The sequence below is a fragment of the Crinia signifera genome, chromosome 12, assembly GCF_055691185.1.
Source record: "Crinia signifera chromosome 12, ASM5569118v1, whole genome shotgun sequence".
Classification (NCBI taxonomy): domain Eukaryota; kingdom Metazoa; phylum Chordata; class Amphibia; order Anura; family Myobatrachidae; genus Crinia; species Crinia signifera.
In genome coordinates this window covers 8,870,641-8,893,391 of record NC_139228.1, presented here as the reverse complement: position 1 = coordinate 8,893,391, position 22,751 = coordinate 8,870,641, and the positions used below count along the sequence as shown (strand labels likewise).

Here is a 22,751-nt window from a genome sequence, read left to right as displayed (position 1 = left end):
GTGCTTTACTGATGTCACTGGTGCCAAGTGAATGGATGGGCTGCGTTGCCATGACCACTGGTTCAGCGCACAAAATGGCTGCTCCTCCAGTGTTGTCACTTGTTCCTAGTTAATTAGTTCATACCTCCCAACCGTCCCGATGATCGAGGGAACGTCCCCTTTTCGGTGGGGGGGGGACGACCTAGTGCTCAATGATTTGGGCATCGATAGTGGATGGTAGAATAGTTTTATGCCATCGATGGATGGCTTTCGATGGTAAAAGTTGGGGGCGTATGCGCACTGCGTGCGCAGCATCATTGCGTCCAGCGCCGTCGCTGTGGGCGGCCCACCCCGCCGGGAGGTACGCGCATGCGCAAAAGAAACAAACTGGATTGATGGCTATAGTTTCCCTGCGCAGGCGCGCGGACCCTTCCCTTTGCTCTGCGCATGCACGGCTAAGCGATGGCAGGAACCATCGATGGTGTGAGGTAGAATGGTTAATAGCCATCGATGGTTCCTGCTCTAGAAGTCATCGATGGCAACCATCGATGGGGATGTGCCGATGGCCATCCCTGTCCCCCTATAGTTGCTGGCGAGCGGAATCCAGAGGGGCTGGGGGCTTGGCTAGAGGCTCACAGAGCCTCAGGGCCATGCCCCCACAGCGTAAAACGGGGGCGTGGCCTCGCAGGCAGAGGCGATTATAAGCCACGCCCCTCCCATGACAAGCCACGCCCCCTAATTTCGGGCGCAACTGTCCCTCGACGGACAAACTAGAAGTTGGTAGGTATATGAATTAGTTGATCTCATTCACTTAACAAAATGGCTGCCTCCACAGTGTGTAGACATTATTTACTATTTCATGTTTTAATTAACTGGCAAATGATGGCACTATATATTATAAGTAAATGTTTAGAATAAAATGGTAATACATATATATTAATAAATACTTTTATTCTTTTGCAACCATCAAGCAGAGGCCCAAAGTTTTAATTCCTGCATATAATAATTTAATTGTATGATGCATATTGCTATAACTTTATTATTATTTTATTAATACTATTAATAATAATAATAATATGGCTTATTGTAACATATCACTCATTAATTAATATACTGCCTCTGTGTGTGAAATCTCTTACAGCTTAGCACCAAGCGTTCTCCTCGGTAGCGCAATTGTGCCAACACTCCACTGAGGACCTGTATGAAGCTGACTCCCCCTAGTGCTTATTTCAGGTAATGCGCATGTTGTGTTCTAGGGTTTTTTGGGATGGGCAATTTACATACAGATAAAACTGCAATTGATTTAATATATAGGAATTTTTGTACGTGAGGGTTGAGTACCGTATGTTTTTATATCATATTGTATGGTATTAAGGGCCTTATTCAGACCTGGTAAACGCCACCTGCCAACCAAAGGAATTTTCTGCTGTGTGCAGTCTGTGTATAACCTAGTATCTACCCTGCCGGTGCGATAGAATCAAGCTAATCGAGGCCAGAGCTGACCCTCCCTCAAAAATGCCTGGACACGCCCGCATTTCTCCTGACACTCCCAGAAATACACCCACACATACTGGCTTCCTGTCAATCAAACTGCGGCCGGTTTGCGAATAAACAATCTGCTGTAGTTTGTCGCTGGCTGGTGTCACGCATGCACGTTCCGGCCCAGACGCATGCGCACTCGTTATTTAATTACCCGCCGACAACCTCACCCAATTTAAAGGTTTGGTTTGATACATCTCCCCCTCCAATAGGTTTTATAATTAAATAGCCAGCATTTTTGAGTTCTATGGGGGAGAGCTATAAACACCCCAAAAATGCCATGTTTCCACCCCTAAATGCCAGCTTCCTGTCAATCAAACTGTGACTGCTCTGCGTATGGCTATTTCTCACTATTTGGTGCCGCGCGCTGCATGCTGTCTGGTAATCGCTCGTTTTGCAAATTCTCCGATTAGTGGTCCATGCAGAACTAGGACCTATGGGCCTTATTCTAGTTCACTCTTTCTGACAAAATCCTTCTTAGATGGACAAAACCATGTGCACTGCAGGTGGGGTAGATGTAACTTGTGATTTGGGTGGGGTTTTACTTTAAAGTAAGATCTATATTGCAGTGTAAAAATAAAGCAGCCAGTATTTTCCCTGCACAGAAACAAAATTACTCACCCAAATCTAATTCTCTTCACATGTTACATCTGCCCCCCTGCAGTGCACATGGTTTTGTCCATTGAAGAATGATTTTGTCAGAAAGAGTGAACTAGAATAAGGCCCTATGTCCGCTGTTCACCATTAATAATACTACACAGTCTAAGGGTTATGTTTGGAACCTCAGAGTGCGGTCAACAGACGTTTTGAGGAACAATGTGATAAAATGTGCGCATTTGTACCATACCATGGTGCATCTGGTGCTTACCGGTACTGCAGTGTCTACCGGATTTTTTATCCCCTGCCTAGTCCCCACTCCTCCAGCACCCCCGGGTATTCTGCGAGCGTGACGGAAGCACACATATACTGTACATTATGACATCAGCCCTCTTCCCTACCCCATCCCTGACCCCAGCATAGACTCACCTAGCTTCTTGGCCACAGCGGAGTCCTGTTCAGAGTCTACTAACCCAAATCCCACACCTTTATCTTCCAGGACTTGGGCAGCTAACTAGGAAAAAAGACAAAAAAAGGAAGAGACAGGGGGGGAGGGAGAGAAAAGAGAGAGTGTTTTAGGGCTGTAACGCAGGACGTGGGGCAAACTCAGGGCAACGGATCAGGAAATATTCACAGTATCACAATACGGCAGAAGAAATACATGCAGCATGGTTGGCGTATTGGATAGCATTGCTGCCTCACAGCCTTGAGGTCATGTGATCAGTTCATGACAATGGTTTGGGGTTTGTCTGTTATCCCCCAGTGTTAGCAAACAATTCACCTGTGTATGTGTCATTACATTACATGTGCCAATGGAATATAGCGTGTAAGCTCCTTTGGTACGGGGACTGATGTGAATGACTGGAACACTGTGGAATATCTATGTGTGAGATTGGACCCAAACAGAACCGGTGTCGGAGATGCAGCGTGTGGTGATGTTACGTACATATCCTTTGCATAACACTTATTTAGAGATACACTGCATAAGCCACAAAGCTGTCCAGTGAATTTCTGCTGACCACATAGATAGCCGTGCCCCACACAAATCTGTCCGGTGAATTTCTGCTGACCACATAGATAGTCGTGTCCCCCACAAATCTGTCCGGTGAATTTCTGCTGACCACATAGATAGTCGTGTCCCCCACAAATCTGTCCGGTGAATTTCTGCTGACCACATAGATAGCCGCGTCCCCCACAAAGCTGTCCGGTGAATTTCTGCTGACCACATAGATAGCCGCGTCCCCCCACAAATCTGTCCGGTGAATTTCTGCTGACCACATAGATAGCCGCGCCCCCCACAAAGCTGTCCGGTGAATTTCTGCTGACCACATAGATAGCCGCGCCCCCCACAAAGCTGTCTGGTGAATTTCTGCTGACCACATGGATAGCCGCGTCCCCCACAAAGCTGTCCGGTGAATTTCTGCTGACCACATAGATAGCCGCGTCCCCCACAAAGCTGTCTGGTGAATTTCTGCTGACCACATAGATAGCCGCGTCCCCCATAAAGCTGTCTGGTGAATTTCTGCTGACCACATAGATAGCCACGTCCCCCACAAAGCTGTCCGGTGAATTTCTGCTGACCACATAGATAGCCGCGTCCCCCACAAAGCTGTCCAGGGAATTTCTGCTGACCACATAGATAGCCGCGCCCCCCACAAAGCTGTCCAGGGAATTTCTGCTGACCACATAGATAGCCACGTCCCCCACAAAGCTGTCCAGGGAATTTCTGCTGACCACATAGATAGCCACGTCCCCCACAAAGCTGTCCGGTGAATTTCTGCTGACCACATAGATAGCTGCGCCCCCCACAAAGCTGTCCGGTGAATTTCTGCTGACCACATAGATAGCCGCGTCCCCCACAAAGCTGTCTGGTGAATTTCTGCTGACCACATAGATAGCCACGTCCCCCATAAAGCTGTCCGGTGAATTTCTGCTGACCACATAGATAGCCGCGTCCCCCATAAAGCTGTCTGGTGAATTTCTGCTGACCACATAGATAGCCACGTCCCCCATAAAGCTGTCTGGTGAATTTCTGCTGACCACATAGATAGCCACGTCCCCCACAAAGCTGTCCGGTGAATTTCTGCTGACCACATAGATAGCCATACCCCACACAAATCTGTCCGGTGAATTTCTGCTGACCACATAGATAGCCGCATCCCCCACAAAGCTGTCCGGTGAATTTCTGCTGACCACATAGATAGCCGCATCCCCCACAAATCTGTCCGGTGAATTTCTGCTGACCACATAGATAGCCGTGCCCCCCCACAAATCTGTCCGGTGAATTTCTGCTGACCACATAGATAGCCGCGTCCCCCACAAAGCTGTCCGGTGAATTTCTGCTGACCACATAGATAGCCGCGTCCCCCACAAAGCTGTCCGGTGAATTTCTGCTGACCACATAGATAGCCGCATCCCCCACAAATCTGTCCGGTGAATTTCTGCTGACCACATAGATAGCCGTGCCCCCCCACAAATCTGTCCAGTGAATTTCTGCTGTCCACATAGATAGCCGTGTCCCCCACAAAGCTGTCTGGTGAATTTCTGCTGACCACATGGATAGCCGCGTCCCCCACAAATCTGTCTGGTGAATTTCTGCTGACCACATAGATAGCCGCGTCCCCCACAAAGCTGTCTAGTGAATTTCTGCTGACCACATAGATAGCCGCGTCCCCCACAAAGCTGTCCGATGAATTTCTGCTGACCATATAGATAGCCGCGTCCACCACAAAGCTGTCCGGTGAATTTCTGCTGACCACATAGATAGTCGTGCCCCCCACAAATCTGTCCGGTGAATTTCTGCTGACCACATAGATAGCCGCGTCCCCCACAAAGCTGTCCAGGGAATTTCTACCGACCACATACATAGCCGCGTCCCCCACAAAGCTGTCCATGGAATTTCTACCGACCACATAGATAGCCGCGTCCCCCACAAAGCTGTCTGGTGAATTTCTGCCGACCACATAGATAGCCACGTCCCCCCACAAAGCTGTCCGGTGAATTTCTGCTGACCACAAAGATAGCCGCGCCCCCCACAAAGCTGTCCGGTGAATTTCTGCTGACCACATAGATAGCCGCGCCCCCCACAAATCTGTCCGGTGAATTTCTGCTGACCACATAGATAGCCGCGTCCCCCACAAAGCTGTCCGGTGAATTTCTGCTGACCACATAGATAGCCGCGCCCCCCACAAATCTGTCCGGTGAATTTCTGCTGACCACATAGATAGCCGCGTCCCCCACAAAGCTGTCCGGTGAATTTCTGCTGACCACATAGATAGCCATGCCCCCCACAAATCTGTCCGGTGAATTTCTGCTGACCACATAGATAGCCGCGTCCCCCACAAATCTGTCCGGTGAATTTCTGCTGACCACATAGATAGCCGCGTCCCCCACAAAGCTGTCCGGTGAATTTCTGCTGACCACATAGATAGCCGCGTCCCCCACAAAGCTATTTATCCACACTTGGATTCCGACAGTCTGAATCCGGGCGGTTTTCTCGTTCCTTCCGACAGGAACTCAACAGTCGGGAATCAGTTTTCCGTCCGTCGAGTGTCGGAAAGTCCACAAATTGGCTAAATATGTCCGCCAATTCAGCAAACCGTGGCCGTTTCCGACAAAACAGATCCGACTTGAGTCAAAGTCGAACCAGTTTTGTCGCAAAAAACAATGACAAAATGACCAAAATTCACCTTTAGTAAATTTACAACCAAGGCTTGATATCTCTCTCCATAAGCCTAATGTAGCCATTAAGGGGTATTTTGTTACTGGATCTCACATAGCGATAGCGATGTGTAGCCCCCCTTCGTCGCTATAGCAAGACATTGCTAACAACGCATCATTAACGATATAGTGAACACGCACTGGACAATATGCGCGGAAATGTCATGATGACATCATTATATTGCATGTCCTAATTCAGGTTGGTTTGCAATGGACAAAACCACGTGCACTGCAGGCTGGGCTGATGTAACGTGTAGAGAGAGTTAGATTTAGGTGGGGTGTGTTCAAACAGTGTAAACTTAAAGCAGCCAATACTGTATTTACCCTGCACAGAAACAAAATAACTCCCCCAAATCTAACTCTCTGCACATGTTATATCTGCCCCACCTGCAGTTCAGCACGGTTTTGCTTTTGCAAACCAACCTGAATCACCCCAGAATGTCATCCAGTGTGTGAGCAGCTTAGGACTTGGACACACTGTATCAGCTGAGAGCACTGGATTGTGCAACAGACATAACTGGCAGCACGGATTGTATTTCAGTGACACCTCACAGGCATTCTTTCACACTCAGGGGGTAATTTCAAACCGGAAAACCCAAAATTCCCCTTTGAACATCTAAAATAAGAAACACAGTGATTCGATCCGGATTTACACCCTGAATTTGCGGTGACATTCTGCAACAGTTCTGTAGCGGTCCCGTGTCATTAGACAGCCAGTGACTGTAGACCCTAAGGGGCCCCATACATCTATCTGTCCTCGATCTGCCGATTCCTTGGTCGGTAATCGGTAAATCCAACATGTTGGACAATCTCAATTTGCCGACTTCTATCCGATAACGATAGGTGTTCCCATGCACCAGCCTCCTGCCTGCGACTGTGATAGTCACCAAATGCTGATACGCATGCGCAGATCTGAAACATCGGTCCCCGGACCGAATACACTACCTCACGTACAGGCCTGAATCACCTCCTTGTTTCTCTAATAAATGTTCTGATGGTGTTTTCAGCAGCGGAACCGCCACTTGTACACCTGCTGAATCTATCGAGAACAAGGTTCCTATACTTCGCCTTTCAAGATGTATCTGTCGCGGCTGCAGCTGTAATTAGTGTCTTGGCGCAGAATCCCTGGAAATTGCAGAATAAAATGACTCATTTCTGTATTTTTTTTTCTCCTGCAGAACTTCATCCCTTTTTACTGCCAATTAACCCCTCATTATGCGCTGGATGCGCGCTTGTTTATGCAAATAAATAGATTTTTTTATTTTTTTTTACTATTTGGATCTCTGCACCCAGTCTGTCTTATACGACACCTCGCTCTCTCTCTCTCTCCCGTAACACCGCCCCCAGAAAGCGCTGTTGCATTGCGTTGTGTTGCAGTTAGTGAGGAGAACAGCTGCTCGAGAAATGTGACAAAAAAAACACGAAAAAGAAATCCAAAATATAAAGGGGGTGCGATCACTGAGGGAAACAGCAGTTGGCTGCACAGATGTCGCTCACTCGCAGGATTCTGCGCCATTTAGATGGAACAACAATATCACAAAGGATTTTATTTTTCTTGGTGTTTTATTTGCTGACATAAACCCCAACACCTGCTGCTGTGGTCCTATAGCGGTGTATAAGGGGGATACACACAGATGCCCGGCGTTTGGGATGTTGGTGGTCAGAATACTAACTCCGGCATTTTCATAGAAGGAATCCAATAGGGGTCTGGTAAGTGTACTTACCTTTCCGCTGCATTCACATAAACTCTCCCTCCCCGCAACCTAACCCTGAACACTATAGCAGATGTACCAAGGACCTTATTCTGGTTGACTCGCAAGACCGCAAATTTTGCAAGTCCCCCAGACGCAGCAGCGGCCAATCAGCTCCTAACTGACATACTACAGACTGTGTTTATATACACATATACTGTGTTCATGTTTAGTTACATACCTCCCAACTTCCCTCTGTGCCCCGGCGGGACAAGCGCGGGCGCCAAAGTAAATTTTAGGGTATGGCCTCCTGACCAGGGGTGTGGCGTATGATTGCGGTACTACTGTGATGCCACACCCCTTTTGACACTGTCAGGGCATGGCCAGTACTCTGTGAGCTGCTGGCCACGCCCCAGCCCATCTGTCTCTCTGAATAGACACTGCGCCTGTCGCCTGTCTATTCATCAAGTGGACCTCAACTGCTCCCCCCCCCCCCCCCCAGACCCCCCAGGGATGTTGGACAGTTCCAAAAACAAGGCACTGTCCTGCGAACATCGGGACAGTTGGGAGGTAGGCAGTTAGGAGCTGATTGGATGAGGGTTATCATTTCATTTGATCACTTTTCCATGCTTAGTACATCTCGCACCTCTGCCTGGTACTACATACACTCAGCTGCTGTGGAGCTGTATGACGCTCCACTCAAGCTCAGCTCCATCTACCAGTGTGTATAACAGTGAGTACAGCTGGTGCTGCACACCATTGTCTATTCTGGGGATGCCCTGGGTCCTAATCAGGCTCTGGGAGGTGTAGGTAGAAGCCTATGCATGTCTATAACCATTACACTGAAGTCTGACCCCACAGCACAGTACAGGCAGTCTTTTCTTTCAATTAAACATCTGTATCTTACAATACTATTCAATTTATTCCCATTTTTAGCTCTTTCGTTAGCTGCAGCGCATTCTGAGAAGGATCGCGGCTAAAAATTCCCCTCAATCCCCTTATTCCTTCCAAAAACCGCACTTCCCAAAATGCAATCTGATTGTTGCCCTGGCTCCGTCACCCCACTGCATCCATTGGCGAGTGTGTATGATGCAGGTCCCGTCACACGTTAGTAATTAGGGAAAAGGCAGCTTATCACTCTGTACATAGGGCCTTATTCTAGTTCACTATTTCTCACAAAATCCTTCTTAGATGGACAAAACCATGTGCACTGCAGGGGGGGGCAGATGTAACATGTGCAGAGAGAATTAGATTTGGGTGAGTTATTTTGTTTCTGTGCAGGGTAAATACTGGCTGCTTTATTTTTACACTGCAATATAGATCTCACTTTGAAGTAAAACCCCACCCAAATCTAATTCTCTCTGTACAAGTAACATCTGCCCCACCTGCAGTGCACATGGTTTTGTCCATTTAAGAAGGAATTTGTCAGAAAGAGTGAATTAGAATAAGGCCCATAGCCACTATATATGTCTGTGCTATTACCCAGTGTGTCGTGCATGTCAGGATGGACCTCTGAGGAACAGCCTGCATGTCTCTGTGCTCTGTGACAGGGATATATATATATATATATAATAACCTTCGGTACAAGGCTTGGACTGGTCATTAAAAGCAAAATAGTAAAAAACCCTTTTTTCCCAATAACCACCAATATTTAGCGTTTGTCCAATCATCGTTTGTTGGCGTTGTACCGATAATTACACCGCTAGGGCTCGTGAGCAACAGGCTGGAGACCCATAGGTCAGAGGTGCCTCTCCTACTTCTGTGGGACTACAAGTCCCAGCATGTCTATGTCAGACTGAGGGTGTCCATAATTTGCCCTGAATCTAAACAAAAGCCAACGAGACACGTCACCGGTGACTTATTCATGTACACCCTGTCCAGTCCAGACATGCTGGGACTTGTAGTCCCTCAAAACCTGTACGAGCGATAATTGGCCTGCTGAGCTTGCCCTGAGCACAAGCAGAGCACCCTAGCGGTATTCAGTCCCTGGCACAGGGGGGCTGTGATTGGAGGCGCCGGGGGACTGATACACCACATCCGTACATGTATCCTGGTTACAAGCACACTTTACACAGTCTATTTTTGACCACCTTGGACGGCGCTGCGGGCTCATTGCTAGGAGGGCTTTGGACTCCTTCTAAGCCTATGGCTCCTTTTTCCAGAGAGGAGACCATCTGGGGCAGGCGTGCTGGAGCCATTTCCCCTGAATGTGCACTTCAGCCTGTAACCCAAGGAGCGTGGAGGGTGCGGTATGCCAGCCAGCTCAACTCAACACATCTCCCCTTGCAGCCCATCTGCCACCGTCCAGCCCTTTCTTGGCCAGAGGGGACAGGCCTCCCCCCGATTGGCTGGCCTTCCATGCACGGAAAGAGAGAGAGAGACATTTTACCGGAGTCAGCAAAGGCTCCATGTCCATTTCCAACCAGCATACCTTATAAAGGTATCGGGGACGTGTGATATAACCTAATACAGAGGCTGCCCGGAGGAAACAACATCATATCAGAAACATCTGTGTGTGACATTATGCGGAATTCTACCCTCATACTCCTCAATCACTCCGCGCTCCTCACATTTACTAAGATGGGAGTTCTATTGTAGGTGGGATGTTGCTATGGGAAACCAATCAGATTTCATCTATTATCTTCTAGACGGTGCTATATGAACAAGAAGTAGATTTCCGATTGGTTCCCATGTGCAGAGGTAAGAGGGGATTTAGAGTTGCATTTGCACCGCGTCATTCTGCAGCTCAGGCACCGCGCCTGCGCGCAAGTCGCATCCGTGTTCCCAGCGGACAACACACAGATTCATTTGACTATGGTCACCAGTGGCGGTTTTTACCTATGGGCTGGAGGTAAAATCCGCCATTGTCTCTGCCTAAGTGTAGCCAGATACAGTCTGTGAGACTGCTCTGGCTTCAATGTGACTGGCAGTGACTTCCTATTGGTAGTCCGACCTGCCAGTCACTCAAGGCAGTCCTATTGGCAAAGGCAGCCCATGGAGGAACAGTATGAATGAAGTTTCTGTGCATACTGCAGGGGACCGGTGGCTGGGACCGGATCGTGCGAGGAGCGTCAGTGCTGTGGCGTCAGTGCTGTGGCGTCAGTGCTGTGGTGTCAGTGCTGTGGCGTCAGTGCTGTGGCGTCAGTGCTGTGGGGTCAGTGCTGTGGCGTCAGTGCTGTGGCGTCAGTGCTGTGGGGTCCGTGGATTAGTCAAACGATTTTCGTAACTAAGGGGTTCCACTGTTCAGTCCCGGCTGGGAAACGGACGGTATTCCGGCTGCAGACTCGGCTCTTTGAAAAGCCGAATCTGCATTCTTGGAAGCAGCCACTAAATCTTGGAATTGGCATCCGTTTCCACGGGAAAAAGGTAAAAAGTACGCATAAACGGAATGCTAATGTCATCTACTCTGCGGAAACGGATTCTATTACACAGTTTGTCTGCAAAATAGCGACATTGAATACCCCCCATAAGATGGTGATAAGTAAACGTACCCCTAAGTGTCCTACAATCATACAGCTATTTCTACATTGTTATATCATACATGTTTCACCTTGAAACTCTATATATCTATATCTCAGACAGCATCATGTTGCACTGTATGCAAACACTTGGTAAAAATAAAGCAGCGCTGTCCTGGTCGCCCATTCCTTAAATACCACTGTACTGCCACGGAGCACCTCCGACCAGCTCATGTAATGTGAGGAACATCTACAGCTGACCTGTGACCTGCGCTGGTTGTCTATGACCTAGGGTTCCAGTACTCCGGTACAGGCAATTATAGATAGGACACGACTTCCGAGGGGGGGGGCACAGACCTGTAGGTATACCGTCGACAAAGTAAAGGTTGGCATGTATCGGGTTGACCAATGTAAATTCACATGGCTTTGGTCGACACCTGAAACAGTTCGACATGCCTAAGATCGACATGGATGGAAGGTAGACAATGGCTAGGTTGACAGTCAAAAGGTCCACATGGGTTATTTTAACTGTTTTTTGAGCCGACATATGCCGACAGGTGGCATTTCATGCCCTACCTTCCACTGGGGAGTGGAGGGACAATAGAGTAGTGTTCCAAAGCCTGGCGAGCGTATCGCTGCACCGACATGGTGTCTATGTCGACCAAGTTGATATTCTGGCCAAAAAAAACAAGTTAAAAAAAACAATCGTGACCTTTTGACTGTCGACCTAGCCATTGTCGACCTAATGCTTGTGTTAACCTTAGACATGTCGACCTATTTCAGGTGTTGACATAAGCCATGTCGACCTTTGGTTGGTCAACCCAATGACCCACACCTGACCTGTATAATACATTAATCATTTATTAGTTTAATAAAAGTTTGTTTAAATGCTCGTATTGGGGTAGATTCTAAGTTGGGAGAAAAGCAAGAAAGAATCAGAAACGGAGCAACTGGGTAACATTGGGGGTTATACTGATTCACTCGGAGAGGCACAATCACCATGCTGCACTGCAGGTGGGGCAGATGTAACATGTGCAGAGAGAGTTACATTTGGGTGTTTTATTGTTTCTGTGCAGGGTAAATACTGGCTGCTTTATTTTTACACTGCAATATAGATAATAGTTTGAAGTACAAAACTCATCCAAATCTAACTCTCTCTGCACTTGTTACATCTGCCCCACCTGCAGTGCACATGGTTTTGTCTATTAGAGAGTGATTGTGCCTTTCCGAGTGAATCAGAATAACCCCCATTGTGCTGCACTGCAAGGGGCAGATGTAACAGGTGTAGAAAGAGCTACATGTGGGAGGGGCATGTCCTAGCTCAGGGCCAGTAACTGTGCACCTGGGTAACATTGTGCTGTACTGTGCAGAGGGGGCAGATGTAGCAGGTGCAGAGAGATAATGGGAGCGGGCGTGTCTCAGAACCATGCTGCAATGTAGAGGGAGGGGTGGATGTATCAGGTGCAGAGTATATGTGGGGTGGGAGTGCCCTAACTCAGAACCATTAACTGTGCACAACAGCAAGCTGCTCTGCAGATGTAACCAGTGCGGAAAGAGTTACACGTGGATTGAGGTGTGTCCTAGCTTAGATCTACATTGCAATGTAAGAATTGCCCAGCATGTGTGGGCTTCATGCAAAATCAGCCAGTATTTACCCTGCATGTAAACATAATAAATGTCCTTGCACCATTTTTTAGTTTTCTCCAGCTGCAGAGCATACTGATGTCTGGGTCCGGTCATCAACAAAATCCAGTATTGTTGGAAATCCTCGTTTTGCCTAGGGTGACCAACTCATCTCTTTAATCCGGGACACATATTAATTACACAGGTTCTGTGGCTGGCTTTCACCTGGTTTTAAACTGACACACCTCAAGACTCCATTTCACCTGGTTGTAAACTGCCACAGAACCTGTGTAATTAATATGAGTCCCGGATTAAAGGGATGAGTTGGTAACCCTAGATGAGACCCATCAGCATGTTAAAAATCTCCGACTTGCCAATTCCAAACATTTTTGGGACAGAATTGGCAAAACTAGGGTGACCAACTCATCCCTTTAATCCGGGACACATATTAATTACACAGGTTCTGTGGCAGTTTACAACCAGGTGAAATGGAGTCTTGAGGTGTGGCAGTTTAAAACCAGGTGAAAGCCAGCCACAGAACCTGTGTAATTAATATGTGTCCCGGATTAATCACCCTAGTCTCGTCGGCCCCTGATACAAGGGCGTAACTACCATTGGTTCAGGGGGTGCAGCTGCTATGGGGCCCAGAGCTGAGAGGGGCCCACTTTGCCTGTCAAAGTTACATGTGCTGTATATATTTTTCAGCATTAGGTGAGAAATAGGGGCCCTTTCAAACTTTTGCTATGGGGCCCACATGTATCTAGTTATGCCACTGATAAATTGCTGATCATCCGAATCGGCCCATCTGCATTACTGTGTGTGTGCATAGCTCCCACCTCAGTATCAGTAATGATAGTGTGGTGAGTAAGGGTGGTACTCCCTGCTGTACTCTATTGGGCAGATCAGTCAGCCATCACTAATCTCTATGGTTTACTGTTGAGTACACATTGGCAGACATGCAAGGAGGTATGGAGACAATGGCTGGGTGTTATCCCAATCTGTTGGCTGGGGCAGGTACATGATCCCGCTATTTGCATCACCACGCTTCTGCCCAATCAGTGCTCACTGAGGTGGGTGGGGCTTGATGATGCACTTTGCCCGCCCACCTGCCATAATGCTAGCCAATCGGCTATACCACTATACAGAGTTGAGGGCTGTGATTGGTGGAAAATCTTGGATGCAATAAATCTTTCTTCCAGTCCCTGCACATTGTGCGACATCACATTACTTTCCACAATAGTAAATAGGGGAGATTAAGTATAATCAGGGCTATTTTTCAGCAGGCTCCAGCAGGAACTGAGGCCCTTATTCTTGTTCACTCTTTCTGACAAAATATTTCTTAGTTGGACAAAACCATGTGCACTGCAGGTGAGGCAGGTGTAAAACCCCACCCACATCTAATTATCTCTGCACAAGTAACACCTGCCTCACCTGCAGTGCACATGGTTTTGTCCAACTAAGAAATATTTTGTCAGAAAGAGTGAACTAGAATAAGTGCCACAGTTCCTGCTGGAGCCTGCTGAAAAATAGCCCTGAGTATAATATTTATAGTAGTCAATGCAAATGTTTCTGTGATTCAATAACATTTTGGGAATATGGGTATACAGTGTTCTCTTGGGCTCTTGTCCATGTATCAGGTACTTGTTATAGATACTAGAAGGCTGCAATTGATCAGTTACCCATAGCAGCCAATGAGATGTTTGTTTGCTTTGTCCAATCTGTCCCAGATCAATGAGAGCTAATCACGCATTGGGCGGTATCAGTTCTACTTTGTAATATTTGTATTATGCAAAAAAAAAAAGTTGCAACTTGGAATTCTGTAAATGAAATACTGTCATTGTAGCACTGAATGATGTCACAGGTCTTACAGACTAAAACACAGGTTCTCAAACTCGGTCCCCAGGACCCCACACAGGGCATGTTTTGCAGGTCACCTCACAGAATCACAAGTGAAGTAACTAGCTTCACCTGTGGCTCTTTTCAAATCTGTCAGTCAGTAACGAGTGCACCTGTGCAGCTGCCGGGTGACCTGGAAACTGCGAACTGTGTGGGGTCATAGGGACCGAGTTTGAGAACCCCTGGACTAGAATATAGAGGACAGACAGGACATAACTAGCACTGACTTATTAAAGCCACTGCGTTCTGCTTGCATTACAGCCCTTACATAATGTCTGTATGTAATCTGAGCTACACTGATTACATGGGCTGTTTGCACTGTCACCAAACAGATGTACACTGATTATTCCCTCCCGTCTGATATTACTTGTACCAGTCGTGTTGCCACAAGACGCTAGCAGCAGTCACCTTACTGGATGACTTCTGTGCTTTTCAGTGCGGTCTGTATATTAGCAGGTGGAGTCAGATTTGTTCATTCCCCAGGGGACAATAGTACGCAGTGCGGAGAGCAAGCAAAAGCAGAGAAACTACAGAAAGAGACACTATTTTATGTAACGCCATTGATATATACAGCTGACGAGCACAGACTGAAGCCGGGGAGGTAAAACATGGCGGAGGGTACAGATCACTACATTGACTGAAGGTGTCCAAGTGATCCGTACTAGTTAGTAGTGATGCCTTCTAGTGGTCCAAGACGGGCAAACTGAGGGGGAGATTTATCACGGCTTGGAGAGAGAGAACCAGCCAATCTGCCCCTAACTGTCATGTTACAGACCATGTTTGAAAATGACAGTTGGGATCTGATTGGCATTTTTTAAATTGCTTTCCATGCTTTGATAAATCTCCCCCTGAGAGTTACATGCCGGTCCACTAAAAGATGTCATAAGTTTCCATGCACCGACTCATCGAGCCATATCTACAGCGAAGTTGTATTATATATACATGAAATGCCTCGTGCCTCTTTGTACCTCCAAAATAAGCTCCTCCATCTCAAACTGTCTTTGTGAAGCCTTGTCATCCTCTATGGGTTCGTGGTACAGCAAGGCCAGAACTTCGTACTTCTTCAGGGCGGCCTTGTAGTTCTTCAGGCTGATGTGGATGACCCTGTCCTCTCCGTCGTACTCTGGGAAATCGAGCCCATCGTCTGCCCGGGCACCCAGATTACCCAGGACGAGGCACAGAGCTGCCAGTACCAGCCACGGCCCCTTCATCCTCTCGCGCGGTCCAAGTCAACAGGTTGCAAATTCCGGTCCCAATATAAAGTCAAGGGGGGTCGGTGGGAGGAACCCCTTCTCCGCCCCTGCAGGTAGAGGAATAGTGTTGGGAGGACAGGTAGTTCCTTGGTGCAGCAGGTCCTCTCTTACTGGGGGGACTGGGGACAGCTCCCTGAGCTGGTGGAGATGGAGGCGAGAGTCTGGGGAAGAGTGGTGGACACCTTCCCAATGTGCACAGACTGAAAAGCAAAGGCAAAATCCGACACCCAGGCCCATAAAAGAGGATAAGGGGGCTGGATAGGAGGAGGTCAAGAAGTTGGGAGTGACATCCTATCCTGACAGGTTTGGCAGTCTAGGCATTCGTCACTTGCCCTCCACCCCCCCCCCCCCCCTCCTCCTGTTCCCCTGTCTATATATGTCTACATGAGGTCGTTCTACTAATATACTATGAGTGTTGGCAGGAGCTGGGCACAGATGCGGGTGGACAGACAGCTCAGCCATACAGTGCATACCCAGAAACTGCCGAAAAAATGGGCTTCGTAAGGTGCAATCTGAGACCCTTTGGAATGGTGTCGCCTAGCAGGACATCACTGCATTATACTCGGTGCTGTACAATGCAGAACAGGCTAATGATTATACTGATGTATAAATACCGGCTGTGTGCCCATATCAGTTATGTGGCTGAGGGTGACATAACAATTACGGCTCTGGGTGACGCGCTCCTCGCACCAGTGCACACTGTGACTATTAGTGCCCACATTTATATCGGCAGCATGCCCAAACTGCAAAGGCATTTCAATGTTTTCTGTGCAGTGTAAATACTGGCTGCTTTTGCATGTGCAGTAGTCCACAGATTCCGGACAGCTTTATTGTTGCACTACAATTTAGATTCAGTTTGGACACACCCAAAGCTATCACTCTCTGTGGTCCGGATGGCCGGACCACATGGAATCTGCAGTGGCCCTGAGCACCCATGGTGCCAGCTCCCCCCCCCCCAAGCCAACATGAATAAGGTCCATTGTGCCATTTCTATGTGTCCTGTGTAACGGGCAGAACTCTGGGAGGCAATGGAGTCATCTGCCGCCGGGCACTTGCTCCCAAGGGGGCATTTCTTCTCCCCCTTGAAGTTTAAATCAGTTATTTAAAAGCCAAAGATATTGCTTCTGTGGCTGAGTTCTGAAATATATATATATATATTTCAGAACAGAAATATATATTTTTTATAAGGTTATATAGGGTTGTGTGTGTGTGGGGGGGGCACCAATAAATATCTTGCCTCCGGGCACCTGGAAGGAACTTACGCCACTGCTGTGTAATGCTCTCCAGCAACCAATATTGCATTCCACGCAGTGTTTGGCTGCTGGCATTACCGTAAAGGGAGGCAGCCAATGGCAACTGATTATTCTGCTGCTCCAATAAAATTCTGCTACAGTGTTACAAGACAGAGAACCACTATGTACAAGAACGGACACGTGATTACATAATTAGGGCCCTACTTAATGGATCCTGCAATATATGGACGAGCATATAATCAGACAAGTCTGTTGTTAAAAGGTTTCAACCCCCAAAAATGTCATCCTGATGGTGAAAGCATGTCATTATCTGCAAAAATTCAGGTAACCCATACAAAGCGATTCACTACACCCTGCTCAACCTGCGTTCCATAGTGGTCACGATGGACACCCACTGCTTAGACTCTCTAAACCCTGTTTCCTCTACCAACCGTATCCCTGTAGCTTTGCCCCTGGACGTCGGGCTATGGCTGGACCAAAGCTGTGATAAAGCCCCATTAGTAGCATAGTCATATTATTATCATTTTATTTATAAGGCGCCACAAGTGTTTCGCAGCGCCGGACAAAGGAACAGTACAGGGAGACATTACAGTAACTGAGTAACAAAATCCAGGTAAAGAGCGCCACAGTTCCATACACATTACAGCTTAAATGTGAGTAGTGCGGACTGATCAATGTGCTACTAGAGGCTGGTGGCCAAAGATGGAGATGAGTATGTGGACGAGGTACAGATAGGGCAGGCCTTATGCTTGCTGGCGAATCGCCAGCAGCATGCTGCTGGCGATCCGCCAGCAACACGGCGCGCCATCTGACTGAGACGCGCGTGCGTCCCCCACGCACGTGCGTCTCAGTATCCGGGCGGCCGGCGGGCGAGGCGGACGCAATACTGTCCGCCTCCCGCTCGAGGGGGGCTGGGGGGACCCGAGGAGGCTGTGGGGGGGTGCGGGCGCCCGGTGTGGGCACCGGGCGACCGTCGGAAGGGGACGGCAGCACCGTCGGAAGGGGACGCGCGCGCACCTCGTGCGCGCGCGTCCCCTTCCGACACACAGATGGCGCGGGAGCAGGGAATGGCGAATGGCGTCGCCATCGCCATCCCCTGCAAAGATGAGCCCGGCCCCATCTGTAGGTCGCTGAGTGTTGTATGGGAGAGCTGTGAATGAAAGGTGAAGAGAAGAGGGCTTGGACAACAGGAGGGAAGAGGGCCCTGCTCGGAGGAGCTTACAATCTAGTGCCATACTGCACATCACATATAAATGCCAGATCATATAACTGCCTGGATAGAACTCAGTGTGTAGCTACATTTATTAAAGTTTGGAGAGAGATGAAGTTCAATGACTTGTGTGTGGTGTTTTCTAGGTCGGTTCCGTTGGTGGTGGCTGTTCCTGAATCCCGTGTGTCGGAGATACCTACACCTTCTGCTCCTAGGGAGATCCGAAGAGGACTTACAGGGAGGTAAGCATTGCCCATTTCTTGTAATACGCTCCCTAAGGGGCATGCCAGTCATTATTTGCTGTAAGTATCCCCCATATGTATCTACAGGGGACTAGCTGGTTTCTTACTGTCACACATACTGTAGCATTGATAAGGAATTCTAGTTATCCGGTCACAACATAAATGTCCCCTTAGTGTTTCTGAATCCTGTGCCACGTGTGTATGCAGGGCATGGTGCGATATGCGTGGGGGCACTGATGCCCTGCCACGGTAAGTGATTCCCAGGTTTCACATTGTAGCTGTATACAAGTCACTTGTGGTTTCCTAGGCATATGGTTAACATGGTCAAAGTGTACACAGCTCTGGTCGACATGTGAAAAGGTTGACATAGGTTTTTATCGATTTTTTTTTTTATATGTTTTAAAATGTTTTCATAGTTTACCGTTCACATGGGCTCTGATTGGGAATGGTAAGGTGTGCCCAGCCTAAAGGGTGGCAAGCATAGTTTCCTACCCTCCTGCATTCTGCAGGAGACTCCCTGAGATAGCAGCAATCTTCCTCTCTCCCTCATTAGTCTAGCAATCTCCCTCATGTCACCTAGCCCACATTACACTGTTACATCATAGTTACCTACCCTCCTGCATTCTGCAGGAGACTCCCTGAGATAGCAGCAATCTCCCTCTCTCCCTCATTAGTCTAGCAATCTCCCTCATGTCACCTAGCCCACATTACACTGTTACATCATAGTTACCTCCCCTCCTGCATTCTGCAGGAGACTCCCTGACATAGCAGCAATCTCCCTCTCTCCCTCATTAGTCTAGCAATCTCCCTCATGTCACCTAGCCCACATTACACTGTTACATCATAGTTACCTCCCCTCCTGCATTCTGCAGGAGACTCCCTGACATGGCAGCAATCTCCCTCTCTCCCTCATTAGTCTAGCAATCTCCCTCATGTCACCTAGCCCACATTACACTGTTACATTTTTGGGGAAAACAGAATGAATGAGAAACAGATACATGTACATTGAATCATCAGCACCATTTCCCAGCACTTTACCAAATATAGTATCTCTTACTAACTGCTGTGGGGCTCATCTACATTTGGATATAAGTCATTTTACAACACTCCTCTCAGATGTAGCAGTGCACACCCACGCTTCTAGGTGCCACGTTCACTATTTCTTTTCACAATCTCTCCATATATGGAACTAGACACGCCTTTTGAGTGGAGCATGACACGCCCCCTCAATGAGGTGCCTTCCAAATTCTATTACCAACTATAATCTCCCTGGAACTAGTTTTCAAAAGTAGGCAAGTTTGTAAACCAACTCACGCAAGGGGGAGCGCTGCGCTAATCGGGGTTCCATGTGCTCAGGTGTCGACAATGACACACAAAAAAATGTGGAAAAACTCATGTGTCGATTTTTCCGTCACAATCAGTATCCATAGCTTGGCAGATAAGAGTCTGGCTGCTGGTTACTGGGGAACCGCTGGGACACCTCTGAATATTGCTTTCAGGGTCTTTGACTCGGGTGGGCATCAGTCTGTCATCCTGGGTCTTTGTCTTGATCTAGGACCATCAGCTACAGTTAGAACACATGGCATTCCCCCATTCCTATTCACAACTGCACCAATCAGAGGTGTCTTCCCTCCCATTGTATTAAAAGCTTGGGCCCTACAGAGCTCCCCAGGCTCTCGGGGAACACTGATGGAAGGAAGAGGACACATGGCATAGAACCCCATATTCCCATTGACCGTGTTCTGGCTAACATCCCCTTCAGTGGAACCCTTTGCCTGTGAAATGTGTAGTGATTAGCATATGATCCAGACTCTAAAATCAACTCATTTACCAACGATGGGGTAAGAGACATTGTACAGCTCCATAAAGTGGAAATTAACACCCCCTCCCCCCCATTCCCCAATATATCCTCCACTTGTGTAAGTCTAAAGGACCTCAAACTGACACGATCTGGGACAATTTGACAGCCCGATTCGTCGGAATCAGCCTAAATCGGGCCAGTGTATGGGGGCCTTTAGTCTTTTTCATTATTGCCCTTTGCCTCATCTACAATAACAAATCCTGGAGGGTAAGATGGAGTCACAGCTAATATTATTAATGTTAATATGAGCCACTCATTGAGGGAAATTCTGTGTTTGCATTGTGAGGATGTTCCTTACATCCGCTATTTGGATCTGCCCTCACCTGGTCTCTCCCCATCACAGCCACACACCGGATATCTCCAACCTATATACCCCCATTGCAGAGAGTTTCCCATTGCATGGCCCCGGGAAGGATTGCGCTCCTTCCGTACAATACTATGATGTAGGTATATCCCTTCCTTTCTGACAGACTGCATATCTGTAGCATGTAACATATCAGCTGAGTTTGGTCATGTTTTTTCTCTGTATTCTATCACTGGCTTTCTCATCCCCGCATCTCACACCCCTCATGGCCCATTTTCCATGTAACTCCATAGTATAAAGTTACTTATGCTTATACCCCTTTTCCACCCTATTAAAAATCCCGGGGTTTTGCAGGTGAAAGCAAACCAACCCGGGATATTTGTCAGTGAAAATGGGGATCCAAACAGGGTTTTTAGCGGGTTAAACCTGGGTAACGAGCCGTGGAAACATCTCTTACCCAGGTGTTTCAACCCCGGCTGGGAAGGCTGCCATTTTGCAGGAGCCTACCGCTGCCACTACTCTGGCACTGACAGCCTGCCGGTGCCTGCCCACCCACCACTGACCACCCCCTTCTCCACTGGTACCTGTCCGCCACTGACCTGCCACCGGCGCTTGCCTGTTTTACTCTTAACTCAAAACCAGGGCTGCTCTCAGGATTTTGGTTTCCTTGATGGCTCGTACTGGTTATCAGAGCTTATTAAATACCCCCCTGTGTGTCCTTCTTCCTGTGCAGAAAGTCTCCCTCCTGGACCTTGGTAAAAACCCTTGATGTACGTGACAGTCTCTATCATGTCCCTATTATGGGGTACATACTGTACCCCATCATTTTTTATACATAAAAATTACTAAATGATCCTGATACAAAGCCCAAAGCCGATGTTCATAGAGATCATTGATTTTCTGCTAATACATGCAAATCCCTAACAACTACCGCGACGCATGTGTGACACTCTGTGTAACATTGTTATTGAGACGGTATCAGAGGTGTCTTGGAAAAGTGCTGGGTGTAGGGCCTTATTCAGGTCGTTCGCAAGTGGCGCTCCTTTTCTTTATTGTGCATACGCATTTCTACGCATGTGCATGCGATTGGTGCACGCAAGCAACCTTGCTGGCAGGGGGTGGCGAGGGCCGTGGGGTGGCGGGCTGCCCCATCACCGTATGAAAACGCCCAGTGTTTTGTGGGCGTTCCCATGAGAACGCTGGGTGTTCTCATGCTAATGAGGCATGACGGACAGGCGGGCAGACACGCCTCTGTAAGGTTGCTCTGAGGCAAACTTACATATGCCTGAGCCTTTGCCATCATTCAGGGACTGCAGTCACAGGTCCAGACAGAGAGTGGGACCTGGCTCTACCACCTAGACCTGTACAGCTGCCCCAGGCTGCACAACAGCAGCACACTGATGCGGTGGGAGGCCTCCCCTGTGCACCGTCCCTCTGTGCATTGTTACTGCAGGTCTGGAACGCGCCACCTATATACTGTATGTGAGGTCCCGGGCCCCACACATTCTGATGGCTGCCCTGAGTGGCAGCATAAACGCCTCCGTGCAGCAACCATTTCTGGGGGCTTATTTGATGCCGCGACTGTGAACCTGTGTAACAACTGCAAAGGCTCCTCCATCTCACTCCCAGCGACCATGCTGCGTGCCCCTAACGCTACTCGGAACCTCGATAATCGTCTGATCTCTCGCCGATGCTGCATCTTCGTGCCAACTGCTGGGACTAGCCGCTGTCGGGCGCCTTATTACATACCCACAATCTCTGTGCACATCCCCGTGTCAGGCCCATTATGGACCTTATTCTGGTCCACACACAACGCTGCAAATTACGCAGCATTGCGTGTGGATTAAACGCCACTCCCACAGCTGCCCGCACCACCCCCTCGCTCGCCGAGTTCCCCGCACGGCTGCAAATGGATGTTTAGTATAAACATCCATCCGCAGCCTTGGGTGCCGGGGCTAAATCATTCCATGGTCGCCGACTATCGAATAATTTGGAACGTACATGCAAAACTAAGAAGCTCTCTGGTGTCTTAGCTCTGTGGGGTGTATTCAATGCTGTGGGCTTCCTGCTCGCTGTCACCACTCACCCTGTCAGTATTCAACGCCCTCCCCTCCCCCCATATACG

General features: G+C 48.3%; 1 protein-coding gene and 1 long non-coding RNA gene across 2 annotated transcripts in view; one reads left to right on the top strand and one right to left on the bottom strand.

Moving 5' to 3' along the window:
- The window catches only part of CASQ1 (calsequestrin 1), a 49,608-nt gene extending 33,894 nt beyond the window's left edge, over positions 1-15,714 (bottom strand). Inside the window, exons 1-2 of the mRNA XM_083167483.1 lie at positions 15,472-15,714; positions 2,545-2,629 (exon numbers count right to left, since the gene is read on the bottom strand). Coding sequence (XP_083023609.1) covers positions 2,545-2,629; positions 15,472-15,714 — 328 coding nt within the window. The remainder of the gene's footprint in view (positions 1-2,544; positions 2,630-15,471) is intronic.
- LOC146050463 (uncharacterized) overlaps positions 1-18,534 on the top strand; it is a 59,190-nt gene extending 40,656 nt beyond the window's left edge. The window contains exons 2-3 of the long non-coding RNA XR_014466316.1: positions 1,121-1,212; positions 18,366-18,534. This is a non-coding gene — a long non-coding RNA (uncharacterized LOC146050463). The remainder of the gene's footprint in view (positions 1-1,120; positions 1,213-18,365) is intronic.
- The last annotated feature ends 4,217 nt before the right edge of the window (positions 18,535-22,751 follow it).